The sequence below is a fragment of the Nilaparvata lugens genome, chromosome 4 (assembly GCF_014356525.2).
Source record: "Nilaparvata lugens isolate BPH chromosome 4, ASM1435652v1, whole genome shotgun sequence".
In the NCBI taxonomy this organism is placed as follows: Eukaryota; Metazoa; Arthropoda; class Insecta; order Hemiptera; family Delphacidae; genus Nilaparvata; species Nilaparvata lugens.
Window position 1 is genome coordinate 55,924,865 of NC_052507.1, and position 23,125 is coordinate 55,947,989.

The 23,125-nt window shown below is 36.5% G+C and overlaps 1 protein-coding gene across 3 annotated transcripts in view; it reads right to left on the minus strand.

Annotated features, from left to right (window-relative positions):
• The window catches only part of LOC111053818 (gastric triacylglycerol lipase), a 292,286-nt gene that overhangs the window by 92,310 nt on the left and 176,851 nt on the right, over positions 1 to 23,125 (minus strand). For 2 of the 3 annotated variants that reach the window (XM_039425919.1, XM_039425921.1), the window contains one exon: positions 10,086 to 13,095. The exons of the other annotated variant lie outside the window; for it this stretch is intronic. In XM_039425919.1, the coding sequence (XP_039281853.1) occupies positions 12,871 to 13,095 (225 nt within the window). In that variant the 3' untranslated portion in view covers positions 10,086 to 12,870. Of the gene's footprint in view, positions 1 to 10,085; positions 13,096 to 23,125 lie in introns of those variants that run through there. 3 annotated transcript variants of the gene reach the window in all.

The following is a 23,125-nucleotide window of genomic DNA, read 5'->3' on the forward strand; positions in this document are numbered from 1 at the left end:
ATGTGCTGTTTGGTCCTTTCCCGCTCCACTAACAGCTGTTGTCTGCTGTTCTTCTTCTTCTTCTTCTTCTTCTTATTCTTCTTCTGCAGTTTGTGCCAATCTTTTCCATTTAATAGGTGCCATATTTGTAGTTACTACTACAAATTACCTACGGTAGAAAAAACATAATACAGCAACAAATATTTACATACAAAGTAACAATGAAAAAAGATTATTACCTGTTTAGTTTTTTCTATTGTGTTGATGATGTACACTCACTCTGGTTTACTTTGATATTAAATGTTCTACCATATGGTTGAACAGACATTGAATAACCAGTCATGTCGATTTTATTCTTTTTTTCGTCAAATTTGAACATTTTCTCGTTGAAGTAGCGTTCTGGTAAAACGTATGACTTGTTGTGGCCACCAACTTCAAGTTTCACTAGAATTCTATCACCATGTTGTGTTTTCAAATGAGCAGCACTGATCATGGGGTAATTCTGATCTGGTATCAGTTCTTGTAAGCTCGTAAATTTATGTGATTCGTTTTCTGCTGAAATCGCTCAGACTAATTCTTCTGCTGACATCTGTGAAAGTCATGGTATTTTATTCTGTACAAAATAGATTATTACACAATGATAACATTTGATCTTGTACTTGTTCTTCCTTCAAACAATAGATTTTACCTATGTCTGCGAGTAAATTTTCATAGCTGTTGCCTAAAGTTCTTCCATTGGTTGTTGTGGGTGTGCTTCTTGGAAAAAGACCAGACCACCAATTGAAATTCACAAATGACGGTGAATTTAGTGTATATTTTTGAGTGAAATATAAGTTTAAGTGGTATAATCAGAAAGTCAATTTGATGCAATTGCAATGCCAGATTTCACCATCAAGAATAGAGCAAGAATATGTTCGTATGAACATGGTGCAACGTGCAACAATAGGAATGGGAGATACCAAAAACTATTAGCAATCCTTCTAGCATTAGTCAAACTGGAACCAAAAAGCTCATGAGCACACTTTTCGACCGTGAAAAGTACATTGTTCACTATGTCAATTTAAAGCTCTACCTTCAGCTCGGCTTGCAATTATTGAAAGTGCATCGCGTCATTAGCTTTTCCCAATCTCCCTGGCTGAAAAGCTACATCGACTTCAATATCCGGAATAGACAGAAAGCGAAAAATAAATTTGAAACATCCTTCTTTAAGGCCTGTTGCAATCTTATCTTTGGCAAGACGATTCAATCTACTTGTAAGCTAATCAATGCTGAAATTATCACGGATGAAGAACGGTTAGATAAGTACATTTCAAATCCACTATGTAAACGCTGGCAAATAATTAGTCCGAACGTGATCGCAGTTTTCTCTCGCAAGTTGAAACTTAAAATGAACAAGCCTGTCTATTCCGGCTTTTCCGTACTGGAGTTGAGTAAATTCCATATGTACGATTTTTTCTATTGCAAATTACAAAAAATTATACCGTGGGATCGTATAGAACTCTGTATGACTGATACCGACAGTTTTCTTCTAAACCTAAAAGTCGAAGATGTGTATCAGTTGATTAAAGAGAATTTGAGCCTTTTCGATACTTCTAACTATCCACCTTGCCACCCTTGCTTTTCCATGGAGAGAAATAAAGTTGTAGGAAAGTTCAAGGATGAGACTGCCTCAAAACCTGTCCATAAATTTCTTGGACTTTGATCCAAACTTTACTCCTTTTCAGTATGTAACAAGAATGAAGAACCTGTAAATAAATGTATAGCAAAGGGTGTACAGAGCGGAGTGGAATGTAGAAAACTTAATTTTAATTTATATAAGAAATCATTGTTTGAACGTAGTGAACACATTGGAAAATTTAATATGTTAAGATCCTATAATCACACCATGTATCAGGTTGAATGTGCAAAAATCTGTTTGAGCCCTTATGATGATAAGAGGTACATTGCTGAGAATGGTGTTGACACTCTCCCATTTGGACATTATAGAGTGCCAACTGTGAACTGATTGCTCAGTATGTTCCGTGACAATCATCCAACACCACTGATTTGACTGTTGTAAATATCATGAATATCATTAGATCTAAGCTAGAGCTTCATAGCGTGCCGCGTGTGAACTATCCCACTCGCAAATATGAGTTGAAAAGTGAAAAAGACTTGCTTCAAGCCGATCTCATTGAGATGACGAGTTTATCGCATTTTAATAAGGGTTATAAATATATCTTAGCTGTTATTAATTGTTTTTCAAAATTTGCATATTGTGTACCATTAAAAGACAAGGCAAGCCAATCTGTATTTAACGCTCTTGAACCAATTATTTCTAAAAATAAGGGAGTTAAGCTGTTCCAAACAGATCAGGGAACAGAATTCTTCAATTCAAAAGTTAAAGCGTTGTTAGATAGATATAGTATTAAACATGACCATGTTTTTAGTGATAAGAAAGCCTCCATAGTTGGAAGGTTTAATAGAACAATTAAAGCAAAAATTTATAGATATTTAACTGAACATGGAACCAAAAACTGGATATTGCAACTGGACAGTTTGGTTTGTGATTATAATGCAACAACGCATTCATCCATTAGGATGAAACCTAAGGATGTGAGGAAGAAAGATCGTAATCATGTTTTAATGTCATCTAATTCTGCATTGAATAGACGATATAAATTGAAAAATTCAAAACTGAAATTTAAGCTAGGAGATGTTGTACGAATCTCAAAGAAAAGGGTTCTTTTTGATTAATCTTATAACATAAACTGGAGTGCAGAGTATTTTGTAATTCATTTTATATTTCCTTCTCAACCTGTAACGTATAGCTTGCGAGATCTAAAGGGAGAAGTAATTAGTGGTAGGTTCTATGCAGAAGAAATTTAAAAAACACGATTAAACGAATCGGAGAGACAAGTGTATTTGATTGAAAAAATATTAAAACGTGATAAAAATGGATTGCTAGTGAAATGGATTGGATTTTCAACGCCTAGTTATATTAGTAAAGATCAACTATTAGATGAAAAATAAGCTATTGTAATATCTCATTGTAAATACATTCCATTCAGTGTAAATATGTCAAAGATTTGCTGTGAATATAATAGCTCCTCATCAAAAATGCTTTTCATTTCAATCCAAAGATTCATTTTCGTAATTTGCTAAGGCTAAGGAACAAGCAACAGATGCATTCTCATGAAGAGGGTGCGGGAAAGAGAGGGAACGATATGTTGAAGTGAGAAACTTCTATCAGTGGGAGGGAGCGAGCGAGTGCCTGTCGAGCCGATGTGGTGGCTCACCCTCCTCCCTGATAACTTATCAGTTCCTTATCATATCACATGCTGTACATGTGACTAACATGATTCCGATAGTAAATTTCGACAATGTTATAAGAGAGTAAGAAATGCCAACATGGTGTAAAAATGGTAAGTTGTTACCTCATAATGCAAGGATCCTTATAATAGGCTCTTCAGGCTGTGGCAAGACCAATTTGCTATTTAATTCAATTTTTTCAAAGAATGGCTTGAGATTTAAAACTATATACTTGCACACGAAGAGCGAGTATCAAGATAAGTACTTGTTTTTGAGAAAAGTCTTTCCAAAAATGAAGGATATTGAATTTCATATAAACAGCAATTTGGAATCTATTCCTCACCCGAACAAAATATCACAATATTCTTTAGTAATATTCGACGACTTCCAACTTAATCATGTACCTCAAATAAGAGAATATTTTACTATGGGATGACATCGTAATATTGACACTGCATATTTAATTCAGAGTTATGGAGCTACACAGAAACATTTCACAGGAGACAATGCAAATATGATTATGATCTTCAAGATAGATTTATTGAGTCTGAAATTAATTTACAGAGATCATGTTGGAGGAGATATTTCTTATAAAGATTTCGTTAAACTTTGTCATAAAGGTTGGAATCGTAAACCTCATAATTTTGTAACTATTATGAGCGAGTGTGGAATTAATAGGGGCAAGTACCGAGATTCGCTCGATACGTTTCTTACCGTTCAGTAGAGATTAATTCTTTGTGCAGTCATGTTGTCATACAGCAGCAGAAAACTGAATAGAAAGAATGTTGGTTTAATCGAAAAGATTAAGAAATTGAGAAAAGTAATCAGAGACAAGCATAAAAGCTTAGTCAATTTTGAAAGACGATCAGAGGAATACAATAGGAAAACTCTATCACCATTGATAGAACCTATAATTGAATTGGGAAAAACCAAATCTAGTTTTCACTCTGGTGTAAAACCAAAAAAGGGAGAAGTAAAAGAGGAGAGTATGGAAATTGATGATAATGAGGAGGATGAGCAGAGTTATGAGAGTTCAACAGACAATTTTTTAAGCTCGACTAAATTTGGAAACAGTTTACTTGGTTCTATCAGAAACGATGATGTGCTGTCACAATATCTAAAAACGTTTCATGCGGAAAAATTGAATAATTCAATCAGTTATGGAATTTCATACAATTCTAAAGATGACGTGTATTATATTGGAAATCAGTAAGTAATATTCGATAACGGTTATATAGATATTAATAATGAAAGATTTCGTTTAACACATGGTCTACTTGAGTTATTATTCAGTGCAAGACCAAACTCAAATCTTTATAATCAGAGAGATCTGGATAAGTATAAAAAATCTTAACACTTACTGGCATACATTTAGATCGAAGAGGCTATGTTAAACGAAATCAGGGAATCAAATCGCAAATGATTCAGAAGTTATCTCCCTGTAAAAAAATTAGTAAAAAGAAGGGGTGGGGTTTATTGAAATTTGCAAAAAATAATTCTCATGATAGAATTCATCAATACTTTGATAATTTTGACGAATTAGTGGAAAGATTAAATTTACTCTATTCCTCAAAAGCTTCTGGCAACACCGGGCATGATATTGAGATCGCGTCTATAATTGGAGAGCTAAAAGAAGCAAAACTAATTGTTTAGTGTTACGATGACTCTACATCGATTCGGTCGAATTGATACGCCTAGTGCTGGGCCTGCTGTTGCTAATCTTACATGTGATATTGACTCGATAACACAGAAAATAATCAAATCGATAAATCAACAAGGAATCAGTGAAGCTGTGAAATTTTATTTAGATTCGCAAATAACCAAACTCGTTTCGGAAAATACAAAGAATATTGGAGTGAGCATAATTGAAAGAGAACATATTCTAAGTTCATTACAAAATTTCAGTGCTAATATCGATAAAGCTATTGCAGAGAGAACTCTAACTTTAGAATCTGCTCTAGGAGAAGTGAAAACTTTAACAGACAGCTTTTCATCTCAGTTGCTCAGTATTAACAACGATAAAGTTGATAAAGCTTATTTAGATGAGAAATTAAAAGCCATATCGGATAAAATTAAGAATTTGGAGGTGTTGGACAGAAACTATCTCAATACTAAATTAAAACAGCTTAGTACAGAAATTTTTACTAAAGTAAATGAAACACATCCATTGTCAATTGATAAGCAATATTTAGAATCTGCTTTGCAGAAATTGACTAGCTCTTCATTAACAAAGGAAGAGTTTGAAAAACGATTATCTGAAATGGCGAGTGCAATAAAAGCTAATATTATGGACGGTATTGAACAATTCATTACAAAAGATGCTATTGCTATTCTGATTAATCAAATTGCAGAAAAGTAAGCAACTAAAAATGATATAGGAGATTTTATTAAGAAAAACGAGATGGGAGTCGCTGTGAAAAGCGTTCGTGATGAAATAGCTGAGGCAATTAAAAATTCGGAAGAGGGCACTGTCATGAGACTGCAATGTTCGGCTCCATTCATAGACTATCTAAATTTATTCAAACACAGAGTGGCCCTGGACATTGTATCCTCATATGCCCGGGTTTCTTTTCACATGAACTGGATAGAGGCTGAAGAACACAACCTTACAGAAAATCAGATAGTCCAAATTATTACAGAAAAAATGGACCTAGCCCAATATAAAGACTTTGTATTGGGGCCGAAAACATAGAATCTTGTAAACACTTGCGTGAGAGAGAGTGAAGTATTTAAACACATGCTGCTTCAAATTTCAGTCTAGACATTTTTGACTATGATTGATTGCATAAATCTTGTAAAAGGATGACATATTATGAGAGAGAGTGAAGTATTTAAACATGTGCTGCTTCAAATTTCAGTCTAGACATTTTTGACTATGATTGATTGCATAAATCTTGTAAAAGGATGACATATTATGGGAGAGTGAAATTTGAAGTATAATGAGCTTTAACGGTTAAACACATGCTGCTTCAAATTTCAGTCTAGACATTTTTGACTATATTGGTTTTTCCATAAATCTTGTAAAAGGATGACATATTATGAGAGAGAGTGAACTATAATGAACTTTAACGGTTAAACACATGCTGCTTCAAGATGAAGACGGCGAGTATAAAGGGTTTGGTCTCTGAAATTATGCGAAAGGATGACATATTATGGGAGAGTGGAATTTGAAGTATAATGAGCTTTAAACACATGTCGCTTCAAATTTCAGTCTAGACATTTTTTCATGTAACGGAATGTAACGGTTTTCGGTGCAGGAGTTATTCTAGGGGAACCTTGCAGAGCGCACGTGTCTAGAGGACATTTTTCATGTAACGGATAGAATGGTTTTTGGTGCAGGAGTTATTCTAGGGGAACCTTGCAGAGCACACGTGTCTAGAGGAGAGACATGCTCACGAGCGCAAGCGCCACTGACGATAAATTTGACTGCACAAGTTTCAACGAGTTTCAACAAGCCAATTGGGGTTTTATGGCTATGGTTGGGATTGAACTTTTGACTGTCAGTTGGAAAGCAAGCATAATATGACCCATTATAGAACTTATACTAGATTCACTAGTATATCATTAGAGAGAAGGATTCACTTTAATCTGACAGTATAGGAACGCTCGATCAAAATGGAACTTAGTTAGTCATTGTCTGTATTCTCCTTCTCTAGCCTTTCGTAACGCAAAGATCGTTGAGGAAAGAGAAGCATGTGGTTTCACTTTAATCTGACAGTATAGGAACGCTCGATCAAAATGGAACTTAGTTACTCCTTATCTGCTTCACTCCCCTTTCGTAATAGAGAATAGCAAAAAAGGAATTTAGAAGGGTGCCAGTAAGAGATGGAGCGAGTAAAAGAAGGAGAGAGCAGATGTGGCTAAGACAGCATTGATGTAGAGTGAAGGATTCACTAGTATAGCATTAGATGTAGAAATATGGATTCACTTTAATTTGTCAGTAAGGGAATTTTTCCCTCTCAAAGAGATTTTTCCCCCTCATCTAGCATTCACTTCAATTTGACAGTATAGCATTAGATGTAGAAATATGGATTCACTTTAATCTGTCACCAAGGGAATTTTTCCCTCTCAAAGAGATTTTTTTCCCTCATCTAGCATTCACTTCAATCTGTCAGTATAGCATTAGATGTAGAAATATGGATTCACTTTAATTTGTCAGTATAGAGAGGGAATTTTTCCTCCTAAAAGGGAAATTTTTTTTCCCTCACCTGGGGAGGGGGAAGGGGAGAGAGAGAGAGATATCTCTTTTCAACCCTCTCACCTCCACTGGGCAGGGGGAAGGCGAAATCTGTTTTTAGAAAGAGAGAGAGAGAGAAAGATATATCTCTCTCTTTTCAACCCCTCACCACCACTAGTCAGGGGGAAGGGGAAATCTATTTTTAGAACACACTCCAGGCGGGGGGAAGGGGTGGCGGATGGACGAGGGGGGAGAGGGGGGAGGGGGTTTTGGAGCAAAAAAACCCGTCCAAAATCTTATATTCCTTCTACTTGCTCATCAAACCATCGCTTAGCAATGCTTAATCCTTCATTTGCGTTTTCATATGCCTCTCTCCATGATGATCCAGTAAATAACAATACTGTATCACCAGCAAAAGATATCTTGGTGGAATTCGGGATATTTAATTTGAGAAGATCATTCAAATAAATCAAGAATAATATTGGCGATAAGACCATTCCTTGAGGAAGACCAAAACTTGTTAGAATTCTTGATTGTTAAAGGTCATAGTTTGTGATCTATCCTGCAGATAGCTGGTAATCAACTTTGAGAATGAAAACGAACACTTCTCTATTAGCCAAAGTTGATACATATCATACCAATCAACTGGAAAGCACACTAAAAAATATAATGAAAATAGGCTGAAACATACACTTATTGTTATTCCATTCAGGATTTATGTATGATACAGGAAATAATGAAGGTTATTGAAAAAGTCATATCATCGTAGAATGTTAAAATGTTGATTGAAACTTGTGAATATTGTCAGAGAGAAATCAGGTGATTTCACCCTTGGGATCACCACATGATGCATGCTGCTGTGAATTTTCTCATTTTGAAGGTGTTCATTCCAGATATTAGCAGTTTCGAACACTTTATCATGGAACTCACCTTTTCGAATTAATACTCAATCGAAAGCTTATGGGATGGAGAAGTTTTTGAAATATTAAAACTACCATAATTACCCGGTGAAAAATCGAGAAAAACTGTTTGAAATTTGACTTTGAAAAGTTTGGCCACTATCCCTATTTTGCATATCCCACATCACAACTCAAAATCATGTTCAAAATTCCAACATTGAAATCCAGACGTAATCTCCAAGCCATCTTACATTTATATAAAGTAGTTAATGGTCTTACGCAGCATCCTTTTCACCTGGAAAGATTGGGCTTCTATGTGTCGACTGTTTCTCGTGGGAGGTATTTTTCGTTTTTTATACCAAGATCTCGAACGTTGCAGGATTATAACTCACCCATCAATCGATCCATGAGACTCTTCAACACAGTATCTCGTGATATCGATCTCTTCAATCCGTCTTTGAATGCCTTTATTAAATCATGCTCTATAATACTTGAATATTTGTTCTTTTGTCAATGTTTAACTTCAAGCACTCTCTCTCCTCTCTTCTTCTGCTATCTATATATTAATATATGTCTTTACCTTATTTCTTCTCTGTTTTATTTTTTTTTCTTTTTAATTTTGTTTAGTTTAAATGGTCGACTTTTTTTTCATTTATATTGAACTTATTCTCTCTATTCTTATTTCAATTAAACTTATTTTCTTATTTTAATTAAAATTATTTATATTGTACAATACGAATAGCATTTAATGATATAAATAATTAGTATTTTATTTTAAGATTTAGCATGTAATTCTGAAGTTTGTTTAATTTCTGTATAAGTTGTTTTTGTTTTCTTATTATTCTTTATTATTTTGTGTGGAGTGCGGTTTTGGGCAGTGTGCCTGTCGCATCCACACTGATTAACTACATTCACTACAATGTATCTTTTTTTTCCAATAAATTGAAATTGAAATTGAAATTGAATTTAAAGAACAGCATTTTTCAAGTTTAAGCCCTGAAAAAAACTACAAAATATCTAACAGCGAATAAAATCACATATTAATCTTGTTAAAAATGTTTTTCTCTTCCCAACACTACCCTTGAAATTGAAATTCGACCAGTAGTTTTTGAGTTGTTGAGTATTTAATGACTTGAAGTAGGATATATTCTAGAAGTATCAGAAATCAATATATCTCGAAAATTAAGGTCGATAGGGAAAAAGTTGAGTGAACGTTTTTTGGCAGAACGTTTTTATATTTCGAGAGACTATGTAGGCTTATCTTAAGCTTGGTTTACACCAAAGTTATTAAGAAAATGTTAATAAGTTAATTCTTATAGATTCTATTAGATTGAACATAACTTATCATACATATGATGAACATATGTGTTTGTCAAGCTCCATTCAATCTAATAGAATCTATAAGGATTGAGTTAAAATTTTGTTAATAGCTTTGATGTAAACCCAGCTTAAGCCTCTGAAAACTTGAATGTCATCTTATTGGTCCAAGAACAGTTGACAATATTACAACTGGACAGTTTCTTATGCCAGATCAATTTTCCAGATCAGTTTTTATTAATCTCTCTTAATACTATAGCTCAGAGTTTATTACAATATATTTTGTTCTTGAGATAACATTCGAGTTTTAAGATACTATTACATAGTGTAATCACCTGGGGTCGATGACTCCCAGAATTCTATTCCCTTCTGGTGGGGTTGGACTGTGCAGGACGCTGGTTAAATACAGTGAGGACGACAAGAAGATTTTAACACCGATTTATTACACAGAATCAGATAAGAACAGGTGACAACTCAACAATATTAAAATAAAAGTGTTCTCAAATCTCAACACAAAATAATTATGGCAACAACAGTATTAACAAATTTATCCCACAAAATCAAATAGGAACTAGTGGCAACACGACAAACTCAAAATAAGAAAATATTCTTAAATCTAAACACAAATTATGGCAACATTAGTGTTAATGATTTTATTCCACAAAAATAAAGAGGAACAAGTGGCAACCTGACAAACTCAAAATAAAAATATTCTCAAATCTAAACAGAATATACTAAGATCAATTTCGGGGCATTGGCCGTGCAGTATAGGCCATATCAACGGTCTCGAAAAATAGTAAAATGGTTAACGAGTGGCTTTCCAACAATAATAGGTAATCTCCGAACTTCAGACAACTCAATAGACTAAAGAAATGAATCAATTCAAAATAGTAATAAATTAAGTCAATAATAATAAAATCAACTTTATAATCAAAACTCCAGTTATTAGTGAAGTTCACTCAAACAAAACAAAATGGACTATTAAAGACGAAATTCGTAATTCAATTTATCATATAAATTAATGATTAAAGTTGAAGCCATTAAAATTGAAAATTAAATGGGACTCAAGTAAGGGAATCAAGCCAAGGACTAATAATTTCAGCTCAATAATTCAATCTTACACAAATAAATCAATAAATATTGGTCAATAAGAACTATGAATCTCGTGGGATCAGAAAGAAGAATAAATCATGCTGGAAATAAGATGATATTTGTATGAACAACTGGTAGCCCTTCCTGAGTGCTCTCTCCCCAAAGAGCGAATAGGATCAATAATAGATAATGATAAAAGATCAATAATAATAATTGATTAAGTTCAAAGTAGTAAATAACCTGTGACAACAATCTTCTCAGGGAGTATCGGAATTATCAAAATTGAAGTTTGTTTTGATTATAAATAATTCAATTTAATGATAATGAGGATGATAATGTCTATTCATTATCAATCCGTTCTTCGCTTGAAATCAAGTCCTGAATGAATCAATATCAAAGGTGAGACTTTACAAAATCCAACTAATGAATAAGCTTATGATTCAGAATGTCATCAACTACACAAAAGGGAAAAAATAAATTTACTTATAATTTAGAACGTCATTAACCACAGAAAATAAAGAGATAAATAAACTATTGATTTAGAACATCATTAGCTACACAATATGGGAAAATAAATTAACCTATGATTTAGGACGTCATAAACCACACAAAATGGAAAAATAAATTAGCTTGTCAACTGTCAGGGGTTGGATTTACAATAAATTTCTCATTAAATGAGATTAATTTAGGAAATTTTCCTAAGACATCGAAAATCATATCTAGCTCAAAAGCATTGAAAACAAAACCGACTTTCATCGAAAAAACTTTCATCCAGAGATGAGGTATTCCACGACCTCACTAGTTACTGTAACAGCTCTCTTGGAGATAGCCTAGGCCTTTGCTGGTCCCTCTCAGAGGCGAATAAGAACAAATTTAGTATCGAAAATATAGAAAATACAAATATAACATACTCCTCTCACAACAATACAAAATAAAAGGTGATTATGATTTTAAACAGGACAACCTTGAGAAGGATGGATGGAAAGACTATTAAGCATCAGTTACAAATATTCAAATACTCGAATCCAGAAGAATAGTAAGTTATAAATGAACTTAATTTATCTATGGTTATATTAACAATGTGCTAACATTGAAGACGCTCGACTATTGATCAGTTAATTAATATCTGTGTCTCAGGGTTTCGAGTAGGCAGAAGGCCTCCTCCAAAAGATCTTTTAAAACTTGAAAAATTTGGAAGACTTTAATTTGGAAAAGGGGATTACAATGATTAAACTGGACTGGTCGAAATGAAACAATGGATGGCTCAAGCTTAATAATGAATTAGGGACTCGTCAGCCACAATGTACACCCTCACAGTTGTCCACTCCATCCTCCCGTGGTCACTGCTTCTGGGTCTTCTTCAGGTGACGGTTGGAATCAGAATGATCGGCTAGGGTACCCGAATCAACCAAGAAACCTTGTATTTGTCGTCATCGCCGAACAACAGCTAAAACTCAACAGAAATTGCCAAAATGGTACGATATCGTACAATATTGGAAAAATTTGAAACAAGAGTCAGTGACCACAGAATGTGACATGGGATTGCACAAAAAGTCTATTATGACAGGCTTTTGAGAATACAATTTGTAATTATGGACTGCTGGCTAAGCAGAGCATTGCCAAAATTTTGATTTCTTACAATAAAATTTTCTAATTAAATAGCCAAGCTACATTGTCTAATTCAATAAAGGAGTTTCATCGAGGTAGAACTACTTCATAGTTATCTAATACTGCTCATTCAGCGACTATGCAAAATCATACAATAAATTCAGAGCGGTAAATTGTTTCATTGATTGCGAAATAATTTTCCTAAAGCAGTCTACGAATTTTATTTCGGCCGGTAGCACCATATAAGGCACAATGAGTCAGCACTAGCTACAATTGGAATTAATACAATACATTCTTACATGCTAAGGAGCTTGTTTCATATTTAATCTAAAATGCCTTAATTTATTGTAGCCACATATATTACAATAATTTCGATTAAACTAACTAGAACCCAGAATTCAATTCAAGGCTATTCTAGAAAAACTACCTGCACATTATCTTCACAATAGTGAAACAGATGGCATTATTCAAAAGAAAATCAATTGACGTAGTATAGTGCATTAGAAATTAGCTCTCCACAAAACTTTTCTTTTTATTCTCTTTATATTTCGTGCTAGTTGTTTGGTTTCCTGAGTCGACTATTGAGTATGGATCTCGTAGATAATTCAAAACAGGTCCAAAAACTAAATTTGTTAGATTTTTTGCTATAAAGAAATCCAGATGCAAGAATTTGTCAACTGTTCTCCATGTTACTGATGCTCCTTCCAATTTCGATTTGAGTTTGTCCATCAACTGGAAAATAGCATCACAAGATCTATTTAGATCGAAAAGAAATCAATCTTGCAAATCAAATTAAATATCACTTTAGGTCAAGGTCAAGGTCAAATTATCAAAAACTTGGAGAAAAAACTTTGGAAAAAAATAATAAAAAATAAAAAAAACTTAACAAAGATCATTCAAATCATTCATCAAAATGGGAATAGAGGAAAAATTAATAATGGAAAATCAAAAATAAATAAAAATTTAAAAAAAAATTGATAATGAAAACTAAAAAATTAATAAAAATAAATCAGAAGGTCTCCCACCCACTCTGGATTGTATATAGTGTTCACAACAGTAGGGGGACCATCAGTGTTCAGTCAAGAGCCATACAAGACACATAATCTGTTGAGTTCTAGAACAGGGTGTTACAGCACACAGTCACACACTTCTCTTTGTGAAAAAGTATCCTAGGACACACGGCTGCCATTTTGATTTTCAATAGAATAATATATGTTCAATAAAAGTAGGAATGAATTGTCACTGTTCAGTCACTCTTCAGTCACTGTTCAGTTACTGTTCATTCACTGTTCAGTCACTGTTCAGTCACTGTTCAGTCAGTGTTCACTTACAGCTCACTAGAAGCTGCAATGAGCTTGGATATAGTTGTTAAAGTATACATAATAAACAACAAGTAAATAGATATCCACCATGTTGTAGTGGTTAGCACTTCTGCTTCCCATTCTAGAGGACTCAGGTTTGAATTATTCATAAGTTCCTGGGTTCAAGTCTTCATTGTATATATGGGGATGTAGGATGTTCGGTTAAGGAATGTAGGTAGGTAGAGTGTAGGTGTAATTGTTTGTAAACCATTACACCATGATGGATATCTTTTGTTGAAATATGACTCAACAGGAAAGTTTTCATGTTTCAACTGGTCTGTATGACATCATAATAGCCAAGTGATAAGGAAGTTGTTGAATAATAACGAAAATGTGCAAGTATATAGTATTTATCATCAAATCTCAATTATTGAAAAGTATATACAAAAGAAACAGCTTTTTTCCTCTTGTATAATCATCAGTCCTATAATACCTCTCAGCTGACAACCAAACAGAGAAAAGTGATGGTGGGGATAACTTTCCCTGTTTCAACAGGTCTATGATGATGTCACCCCATCATGACTCACTTCTCAATTCCTCGTTATCATTAGTAGGAAGAAGTATCATATTCTATATAATTTGAGTCTTTAAACATAAATCCTCTATGGTGTAGTGGATGGAATGTCAGCTTTCCAAGATGGAGGTTCCAGGTTCGAATCCAAGGCGGTAAAGGTAAGTATCAAAGGTCAGTATCAACAGAACCAGAGGATATATTTTTTTGTATGTAGTGGGTGAAGAAAGGAAAACAATATTCTTATTCTTCCCATATACATTCATTTCCCATTATAGAACAGAATATATATATTAGTCATTGAAAATCCTATTCTATATTTTGTGGTTTCCTAATAGACCTCTGCTGACCTTTCCTCTCATTCTTAAATGCTGCATACTCCATCAGTTTGTACAGTATCCCGAAAAGCAGCCCTGTAGATAGATATTAGTAGATCAGAGTCTCCTGAACAGCCCTCTGTAACTCTGAATCTCTTCACATGTCCATCATCTCTGCAGTATGAGAATCCTGCAAAGGTCACCTTCCTGTTGTTGCTGATAGGAGTTAGACTCTTGACACTCCAATCAAATTCACACCAATACTTTTGGGATGAACGATCATCAAAGATCAATTCAATCTTGACATCCTCATTTCACCAATTATAGACTTCATCCAAATTTGCAACAGCTACTTCACTATACTTGAGACTGTAGATAGTATCCAAAGGTACTTGTCGGCTATCATCAAACACAACATAACCTTCAAAGTATGACATTGTCAACAGTTAGCAATTGACTGATGTTCAAGAGACAAACGTCTCCACTTATACATAGTCTATAATGATGATGGTGGGAAAAAGTGAATGATAAAACAGTAAATTAATTCAAATCTTTATTTATTGACATGAAAAGGTTACAAAAAAAATATCCATCTTCCAGCATTGTCTTCATAATCCAATCATGTATTGAGCTCACAATATTGAGTGCACAGAATAGTGGTGCATCCATAGACTCCTTCCTTGATCCAGTCAGCATCTACCGCACAGACTCCACATAGATGAGGAGGTAATGCTCTGAGCAGTAGCTTCCATGTCCAGTACTAGTCCTTAGCGATTCCTTCAGGTTCGGTATCTTGTAGTAGAGATGGGGTGATGTCAAGTTGACATACTAGTAGCTATGATTAGGGAGTTTAAGGAAGCTTTTTTGCGCAATTACCCCCCCTCCCACCACCCACCCACCCCCCTGAGTTTGCGCAAATTCCCCCTCCCCCTCTCCATCTCCCTCTCCCTCTCCTTCTCCCTCTCCCTCTCCTTCTCCCTCTCCCTCTCCTTCTCCCTCTCCCTCTCCTTCTCCCTCTCCCTCTCCTTATCTTATCTCCCCTCTCCCAGTGAGGACGAGGGGGTTGAAAAGAGAGAGAGATATATCTCTCCCCTTCCCCTTGCCAAGGTGAGGGAAAAAAAATTTCCCTTTTTGGAGGAAAAATTCCCTCTCTCTATAGTGACAGATTAAAGTGAATCCATATTTCTACATCTAATGCTATACTGTCAAATTAAAGTGAATGCTAAATGAGGGAAAAAATTCTCTACTGTCAAATTAAAGTGAATCTGTTACATCTTTATACTGACAGATTAAAGTGAATCCATATTTCTACATCTAATGCTATACTGTCAAATTAAAGTGAATGCTAGATGAGGGAAAAAATAATTTCCCTTTGAGGGAAAAATTCTCTACTGTCAAATTAAAGTGAATCTGTTACATCTTTATACTGAGTGAATCTGTTACATCTTTATACTGTAAAATTATAAAGTGATTGCAAATTAATACATCTAATAACTTATACTGTATCTACTGTCAAATTAAAGTGAATCTGTTACATCTTTATACTGAGTGAATCTGTTACATCTTTATACTGTAAAATTATAAAGTGATTGCAAATTGAATAATTCGGAGGGTACGAGAGAGAGAGAGTGATACACCCATCGTTTCTCTGTCTCTCGCATAAGCTTAAAGATTGTGCAAACTACTAGGTGGAAAATTATAATAATATGGTGCGAGTAAGCGAGAATAGGAGATAACGCATGGGGCCATCTGTTTTTTTCCACCTAGTAGTTTGCACAATCTTTAAGCTTATGCGAGAGACAGAGAAACGATGGGTGTATCACTCTCTCTCTCTCGTACCCTCCGAATTATTCAATTTGCAATCACTTTATAATTTTACAGTATAAAGATGTAACAGATTCACTCAGTATAAAGATGTAACAGATTCACTTTAATTTGACAGTAGATACAGTATAAGTTATTAGATGTATTAATTTGCAATCACTTTATAATTTTACAGTATAAAGATGTAACAGATTCACTCAGTATAAAGATGTAACAGATTCACTTTAATTTGACAGTAGAGAATTTTTCCCTCAAAGGGAAATTATTTTTTCCCTCATCTAGTATTCACTTTAATTTGACAGTATAGCATTAGATGTAGAAATATGGATTCACTTTAATCTGTCAGTATAAAGATGTAACAGATTCACTTTAATTTGACAGTAGAGAATTTTTTCCCTCATTTAGCATTCACTTTAATTTGACAGTATAGCATTAGATGTAGAAATATGGATTCACTTTAATCTGTCAGTATAGAGAGGGAATTTTTCCTCCAAAAAGGGAAATTTTTTTTCCCTCACCTTGGCAAGGGGAAGGGGAGAGATATATCTCTCTCTCTTTTCAACCCCCTCGTCCTCACTGGGAGAGGGGAGATAAGATAAGGAGAGGGAGAGGGAGAAGGAGAGGGAGAGGGAGAAGGAGAGGGAGAGGGAGAAGGAGAGGGAGAAGGAGAAGGAGAAGGAGAGGGAGAGGGAGAGGGAGAGGGTGAAGGAGAGTGAGAGGGAGAGGGAGAGGAAGAGGGAGAGGGAGAAGGAGAGGAGAGGGAGAAGGAGAGGGAGAGGAAGAAGGAGAGGGAGAGGGAGAGGGGGAGGGGGAATTTGCGCAAACTCAGGGGGTGGGGGGGAGGGGGGGTAATTGCGCAAAAAAGCTTCCTTAAACTCCCTAATCATAGCTACTCATACTCTATATTCTCCTTATCATCCAGCTGCAGCAGCTTGTCCAATAGAGCGATTGTGTCATATCCATAGACTGAGATCTTGATTAACTGTCCCAAGTTGCTGTCAGCCAGCCATCATCCAATCATATTGCAAGAGTTGGTTTCAGAGCTTTGTAGGAGAGATGTTGTTGACCAGCTCCTTTGACCGACCATCCTAGTCCATGTTCACCTTGATGTAGACAATTGTTGCCAAGCACTGCACTAGCTTCCAACAGCATATCTGGGTAGGGTGGCTTAAAAAAGTAGTGATGAGTTGTTACATGATAATCATGATCATGTTCCAGTACTGCCATCTCCTTCACAATAAAATCATGACCCAGTCCTTCAAATCCTTGGAAGTTTATCAGGTAGAGTGGTAGTGGACCGAAAATGTTGCTAGCTCTTCTCGGTGTAAATGATGCAAAGTTGTTGTCCCCACTACTGTCCCCAAATTACACACCATCATTGGAAGCAGTATGTAGGTCTGTAGTACTTGTAGAAGCATCCTTCATCAACAGTTTGTCTAAAACATCCTCTCCTTCACTTATCTCTCCATCTTCCTTAGTAGGGAAGGTAAGAGTAGCCGACTTGAACATGACTGTATCACTCAACGCTCCACATGAGAATGAGCTGTACAATCCAGATCATAAGTAATTCATACTCTCTCTCTACGCTGACTGTACTAGACCAGTCAATGATTGGTACTCTTTGATCATGCCATTAATCATTAGGCAGTAGGCTCATGAATTGGCAGGTATGTTGGCAGTAGCTTCAAACTCAATCCTCACATCAACACTTCCAGTTTTGAGTGATTCATTCTGGCGGGAGCAATCAAAAGCGAACAACATTATATTATTAGTGCTTATAGCTCCTGTTTAGAGCAGAGGTTTAGATGAGCAAGCATTATCATGATTGTAGACTCCATTGAAAGCTGCATACATGTTGTAGACACGATTATCATCGCCATAAACGCTCTCATATGGGTAGTATTTGTTGTTTGAAAACAATTGAATATCCTTCATACTACACTTGTCAAATTTTGAGCTGTTAGCTGCTGCTACACCTCGTCTTGCAGTCTGCAGGCCAACTACAATGTAGCATGTCTTCCCATGCTGAGTTGCTGACTTGACAGTTCATGTATGTTTTGTTGTTTGTGGCAAGGTTGGCTACTCATACAATTCCTAATGTCGGAATGGTATACTGCTTGGTATGTCATTCTGCACAATCTGTAGCAGACGCATTCTTACATCATCAGCCACTTCTTAATACAGCATTCTCCACAAAAGCTTTGTGGTTGTAACATTAGCACCAGCAACACTCACACAGTCATTGAAATTGGGGCTAGATCTCAACACCAGCTCTTTTTTCACATTCAGCAGAATCTGTCTGTAGTCTTCGGCAAAGCCCAGCAGGTATCGTAGAGGTACATTGATTTTTGTTCCATCCGCAACAAAATTGGCAAAACCAGTGGTTGAACAAAACTTGTAGCTGGCTGCTTCCTTCTTGCTGTGTTCATCTCGCTTGAATGTCATAGCATTCTTCATCAGACTGGTGATACCCGGATTACATATGCTGTCCACCTCCACACCATTGATTCCATAGCATATCTCTGAAAACAGATTGGCAAAGAATCCATACACACATGGTGTTCCAGCCACAGCAGCGTTGCCAGCTCCAAGCACTGTATACTTCAGATGTAGATAGCTCTCGGATAACAGTGTGTGAATGTCCTGTTGCTGGATTGGTATCCTCAATTCATCATTGGCATTGAAGCTTGCGGTATAGGGGGCATGAGAGTGGTACTCATAGCCAATGATACTGGTGTCCAATGAAGGTCCATTCCTTGTCACATCCAAAACTCCCATTGCTAATGTTGTCTCACTTGACAGCCTCTTTCCTTTAGATAGTTAATGCTCCTCGATGTTAACCTCACAGAGGTTAAATGTCAAATGACACGTTTTGCATTTGCACTTTTTTTATCTATTTTTCTAGGTTCTGGATTGCCCTCCATGAGAGACGTTGCCGCCTCCACATCCAATCCCTGATTCCACTTTGAGAATAATAGCACCATCTCACTTATGCTGTCTCAATTGCAGAGTAATATTAATCTCCTCATCTCTATCATTCATCAGACATCCATTCTCTTCAACAACCTCCAATATAATGTTACTAATCTGCTTGATGTCCACAGGTAAATAGATTACATTCTGCACAGTTACAATCATTTTATACCCTGGATCAACATCTGGGTAAAACTCATAGATCACGTGATCCTTGACCCCATTCAAATGAGATCTACCAACAATGTTACACTTCATATGCAGTACATTAGGTCGATTGATTTGTACTGTAAAATCGCCTTCAGCCTCCTTGTTGTCTTCTACAACTCGTTTATCACTGAATCCCAACCAACGTCCTATTGAATGGGCTGAACTGAAATCTAACTTGGCATTGCTCAGAATCGAACATTTTGAGATCGATGGATTGACAGCCAATGAGAACTGTATGCCTCGGTTATGTAACCTAGTTTTAAGCAGAGTGGCAATAGTTTGAAATTCAAAACTGCTCTGTGGTAATGATATATGCTGGAGATCTGACCCTAATCCAGCACAGGTATCCTGCATCACCTTGGATACAATATCCTCTTCCTCTTCTCTCCTTCTTCCACTCCAATCTTCCATCTATTACCTCTGGTTCCAACATTACATACATGACCATACCAATGATTTGTCATATTTGAATATTGTCAACTGATGTTAGCTCCTGATGTGTCAGTGCCATGTCAGTTGTTGCTGATTTCTTCACAATATAATTTGACAGTTTTGGTGCATAGTAGTGAAGTGTATTGTTGTAGCCAGCCTCAACATTTGGTATTGAATTACAGCTGGTGAAGCTGATAAGATGAACTTCCCATTCACCAGTGCTTGTATCAAGAGGTGGGTAAAAGTCGCTCTCCAGCACAGATGTATTATCTCCAAAGCAGAGCATCATGGTCTTGACTGCTCAATGTACTATTGCACAATGATTTGCAATATGTTCTTACCCAGTATTATATAGATGAGAAGACAATGGAGAATTATAATTAATGTTTTTTATAGATTCTAATAATTTATTCTCATCAATCAAAAATTTCAAACACAAATGTCCACAAATATGTGAGTAGAGATCTTCCTGCTTCTGTTCATAGTTATATTTGATCCTTGCCACTGGTGCTGACCCTCGATGCATGTAGTCGATAAACTCCTGTGGTGGTCTCAGGTTGCAGAATCTGTCAAAGTAGTGGATGACATTATCATTCTTCACATAGCACACCCAATGTGTGCTGGCGCCAGTACTGCTGTCAAGATTGATGATACTGCATTCTAATCTCAATGGTCCTGCAGCCGGTAGTGCATTCAACATAAACTCACCTCAGAATCATTTCAGCTCCAGACAACAAACATACTTGTGGAGGTCTGCGTTGGTGAGTGCCCAGTCAGGCAGAGTGATCATCATCTTCTGCATTGACAATGGCGGCGTGCCCCTTCTCTGTTGACATCTCAGATGAAGACCTTTCTTGGACGATGTCTGCTGATGTCTCAGATAAAGTCCTTTACCTTTCTTGGACAATGTGTGCTGACTTTTCCTGGAATTCTTCTTCTTACAACTTCTTGCTCCTCCACCAAACTTTGCCTTGGCCTCCATGATGTTGGTGACTGCTAGTGCTGCCCTCCCCGCCAATCCCGAGTCCGAAGATGTTGCTACACTCCAAGCATGCTCTGCCAAGATGTTGTCAGCTACTGCTCTGCTAGCTGAATCACCACTCTTTGAATAGGCAATATCGTGCTCCTTGCAGGCTTGATGAGTTTGTTGATTCCTGGATCACCTCTTGTTAATCGCTTTGCAAGTTTTGTTCCTGGCCTGCAGTACTAATAGCTGGGGATATGCAGTTCAACAGGTAGAATGTCGATTGCCTTATTAACTATCGCACTGGTTATGTTCTTGATAGCTGACAAGACTCCTCTTCCTTGATACCTCTCTCTCTCTCTGTGGATCACCATCTAATGCTGCTCAGATGGTTGGCAATTGGTTTTATACCTTCAGGTGACTCTGATGAAGCAAGACCTGAAAGTCTGATCATCTCAGTTTTCAATCAAGTGTGATCCCAACCCCCTGCTCTCTTCAACATGTATTGTAAATCAGGTATACCAAATATAGCATCGATATATATTTCTCAACAACTTCAATGACAAGCTCTCTGAATCTTTTTTCCAAATATCGTTTGTTCACCCCATCCAGGTCTTCAATTGGATCTCGCATATCTGTCAGTATAGAGTTATTTAGACTTGTAGATGAGTGACTGTCATCGAGACTTTTGAACTATGGCAGCCAAGAGCAAATAAGATCTTTGAATGTGATCAGATTTATAGTGTCACTATCATTTCAAGGATTTGCCACATTAATCACTTGCCTGTGGTGAGTGTTGATATCACCCAAAGTATCCATAATTCTTCCACCCATAGGAGCCATTGTATATGGAAGGCAGTGTATGGTAGAAACACTTTCAACTGTATGTCAAAGTGGAGTAACAACCTTCTTCTTATATTACAACTAGTGTGCAGGCTTGCCAACTATGTAACCACCTTCCACCAACTCTTCTCAAATGGAATTGATTTCATTCTCATTTCCAGTGCTGCCAACTGCTCTAGATTGGTCCAACAGTCTCAACCTGTCTACAAGTTCATTAGGATCATTGTAGTGGATGTATTTAATTTTAGTAGCATCATTTGCAACCATATTAGATGGTTTCACCAGTCCTCTCCCACTATGCTTACCATTTCTTATCAGTGGGTAAATTGTCTTCTTCTACTTAGCATCATTGAAGTATATAATATGTCCAGCTGGGTCATAGCTTCTCCTCTACAATGTGGTCAAATACAGAATGCGTTTGTATGAATTTGAGTCAGGTGACGTAACAAGTTGATTGTTAGGCTTCTTTTTAAAAATCAGCTCACATAGTCCAGCTGTTGCTTCAAAAATCATTTTATGTTCTTCATCTGCAGGGTCAGTCAGTTCAATCTCTGAGCCATCACTTCCAAAGGTTAGATGTCTACTACCCAAATAGTTCTTGTTTTTGACTAATCTTGGTCCAAATGTAGTATCTGCACTACTATCATTCAACATTGCTCTATAAACATATGGACCCACTTTGGTTTCACTCAATCCACTCTCAGTATAAATGTTGTACACTTCCTTAGGACTGCTGTTATTCAACACTGCCTGAATATCCTCCTTCTCCTCCTCCTCCTCCACCTCATTACTCCAAGTCCTAGCCTTGGACAATAGTTTTCTTGCAACTGCTGAAGTACTTGGAGCCGGAGTGGAGCCTGCTGCTTCTCCAAATGATTCATAGGTTGGTGACTCCTCCTCCTCCTCCTTCACCTGCTCCTCAACAACTTCTGGTTGTGGTGGAATTGGACATCAAACACACCTGGGTCAGATTGGAGTTGTTGGCGGTGTAGGGGGTATAAGCTGATGTTGGTCTGCTAATGGTTGAGCCAGTGACTGTTGCTGAGCTGGAGGTGCTTGTTGCTGAGCTGGAGGTGGTTGCTGCTGGGCTGCAGGAATCTGAAGAGTCTTGATAATTTTTTTCAGTGGTTCAGTTAGCGGTTTGGAATGTTTTGCATGTTGCTCCTCTGTCAAGTGTGAGCTCCTTATGCTTTCTCTTGATGTTTTGTCTTAGCTTTGCAATCTCCTTGATGGTAGGAGCTACCTCCTCCAATTTCTTCTGACTAGGTTGAACCATCCTGCTTGCCTCACGATAACAGTCTCATACTCTACTAGACTTACACCTAGA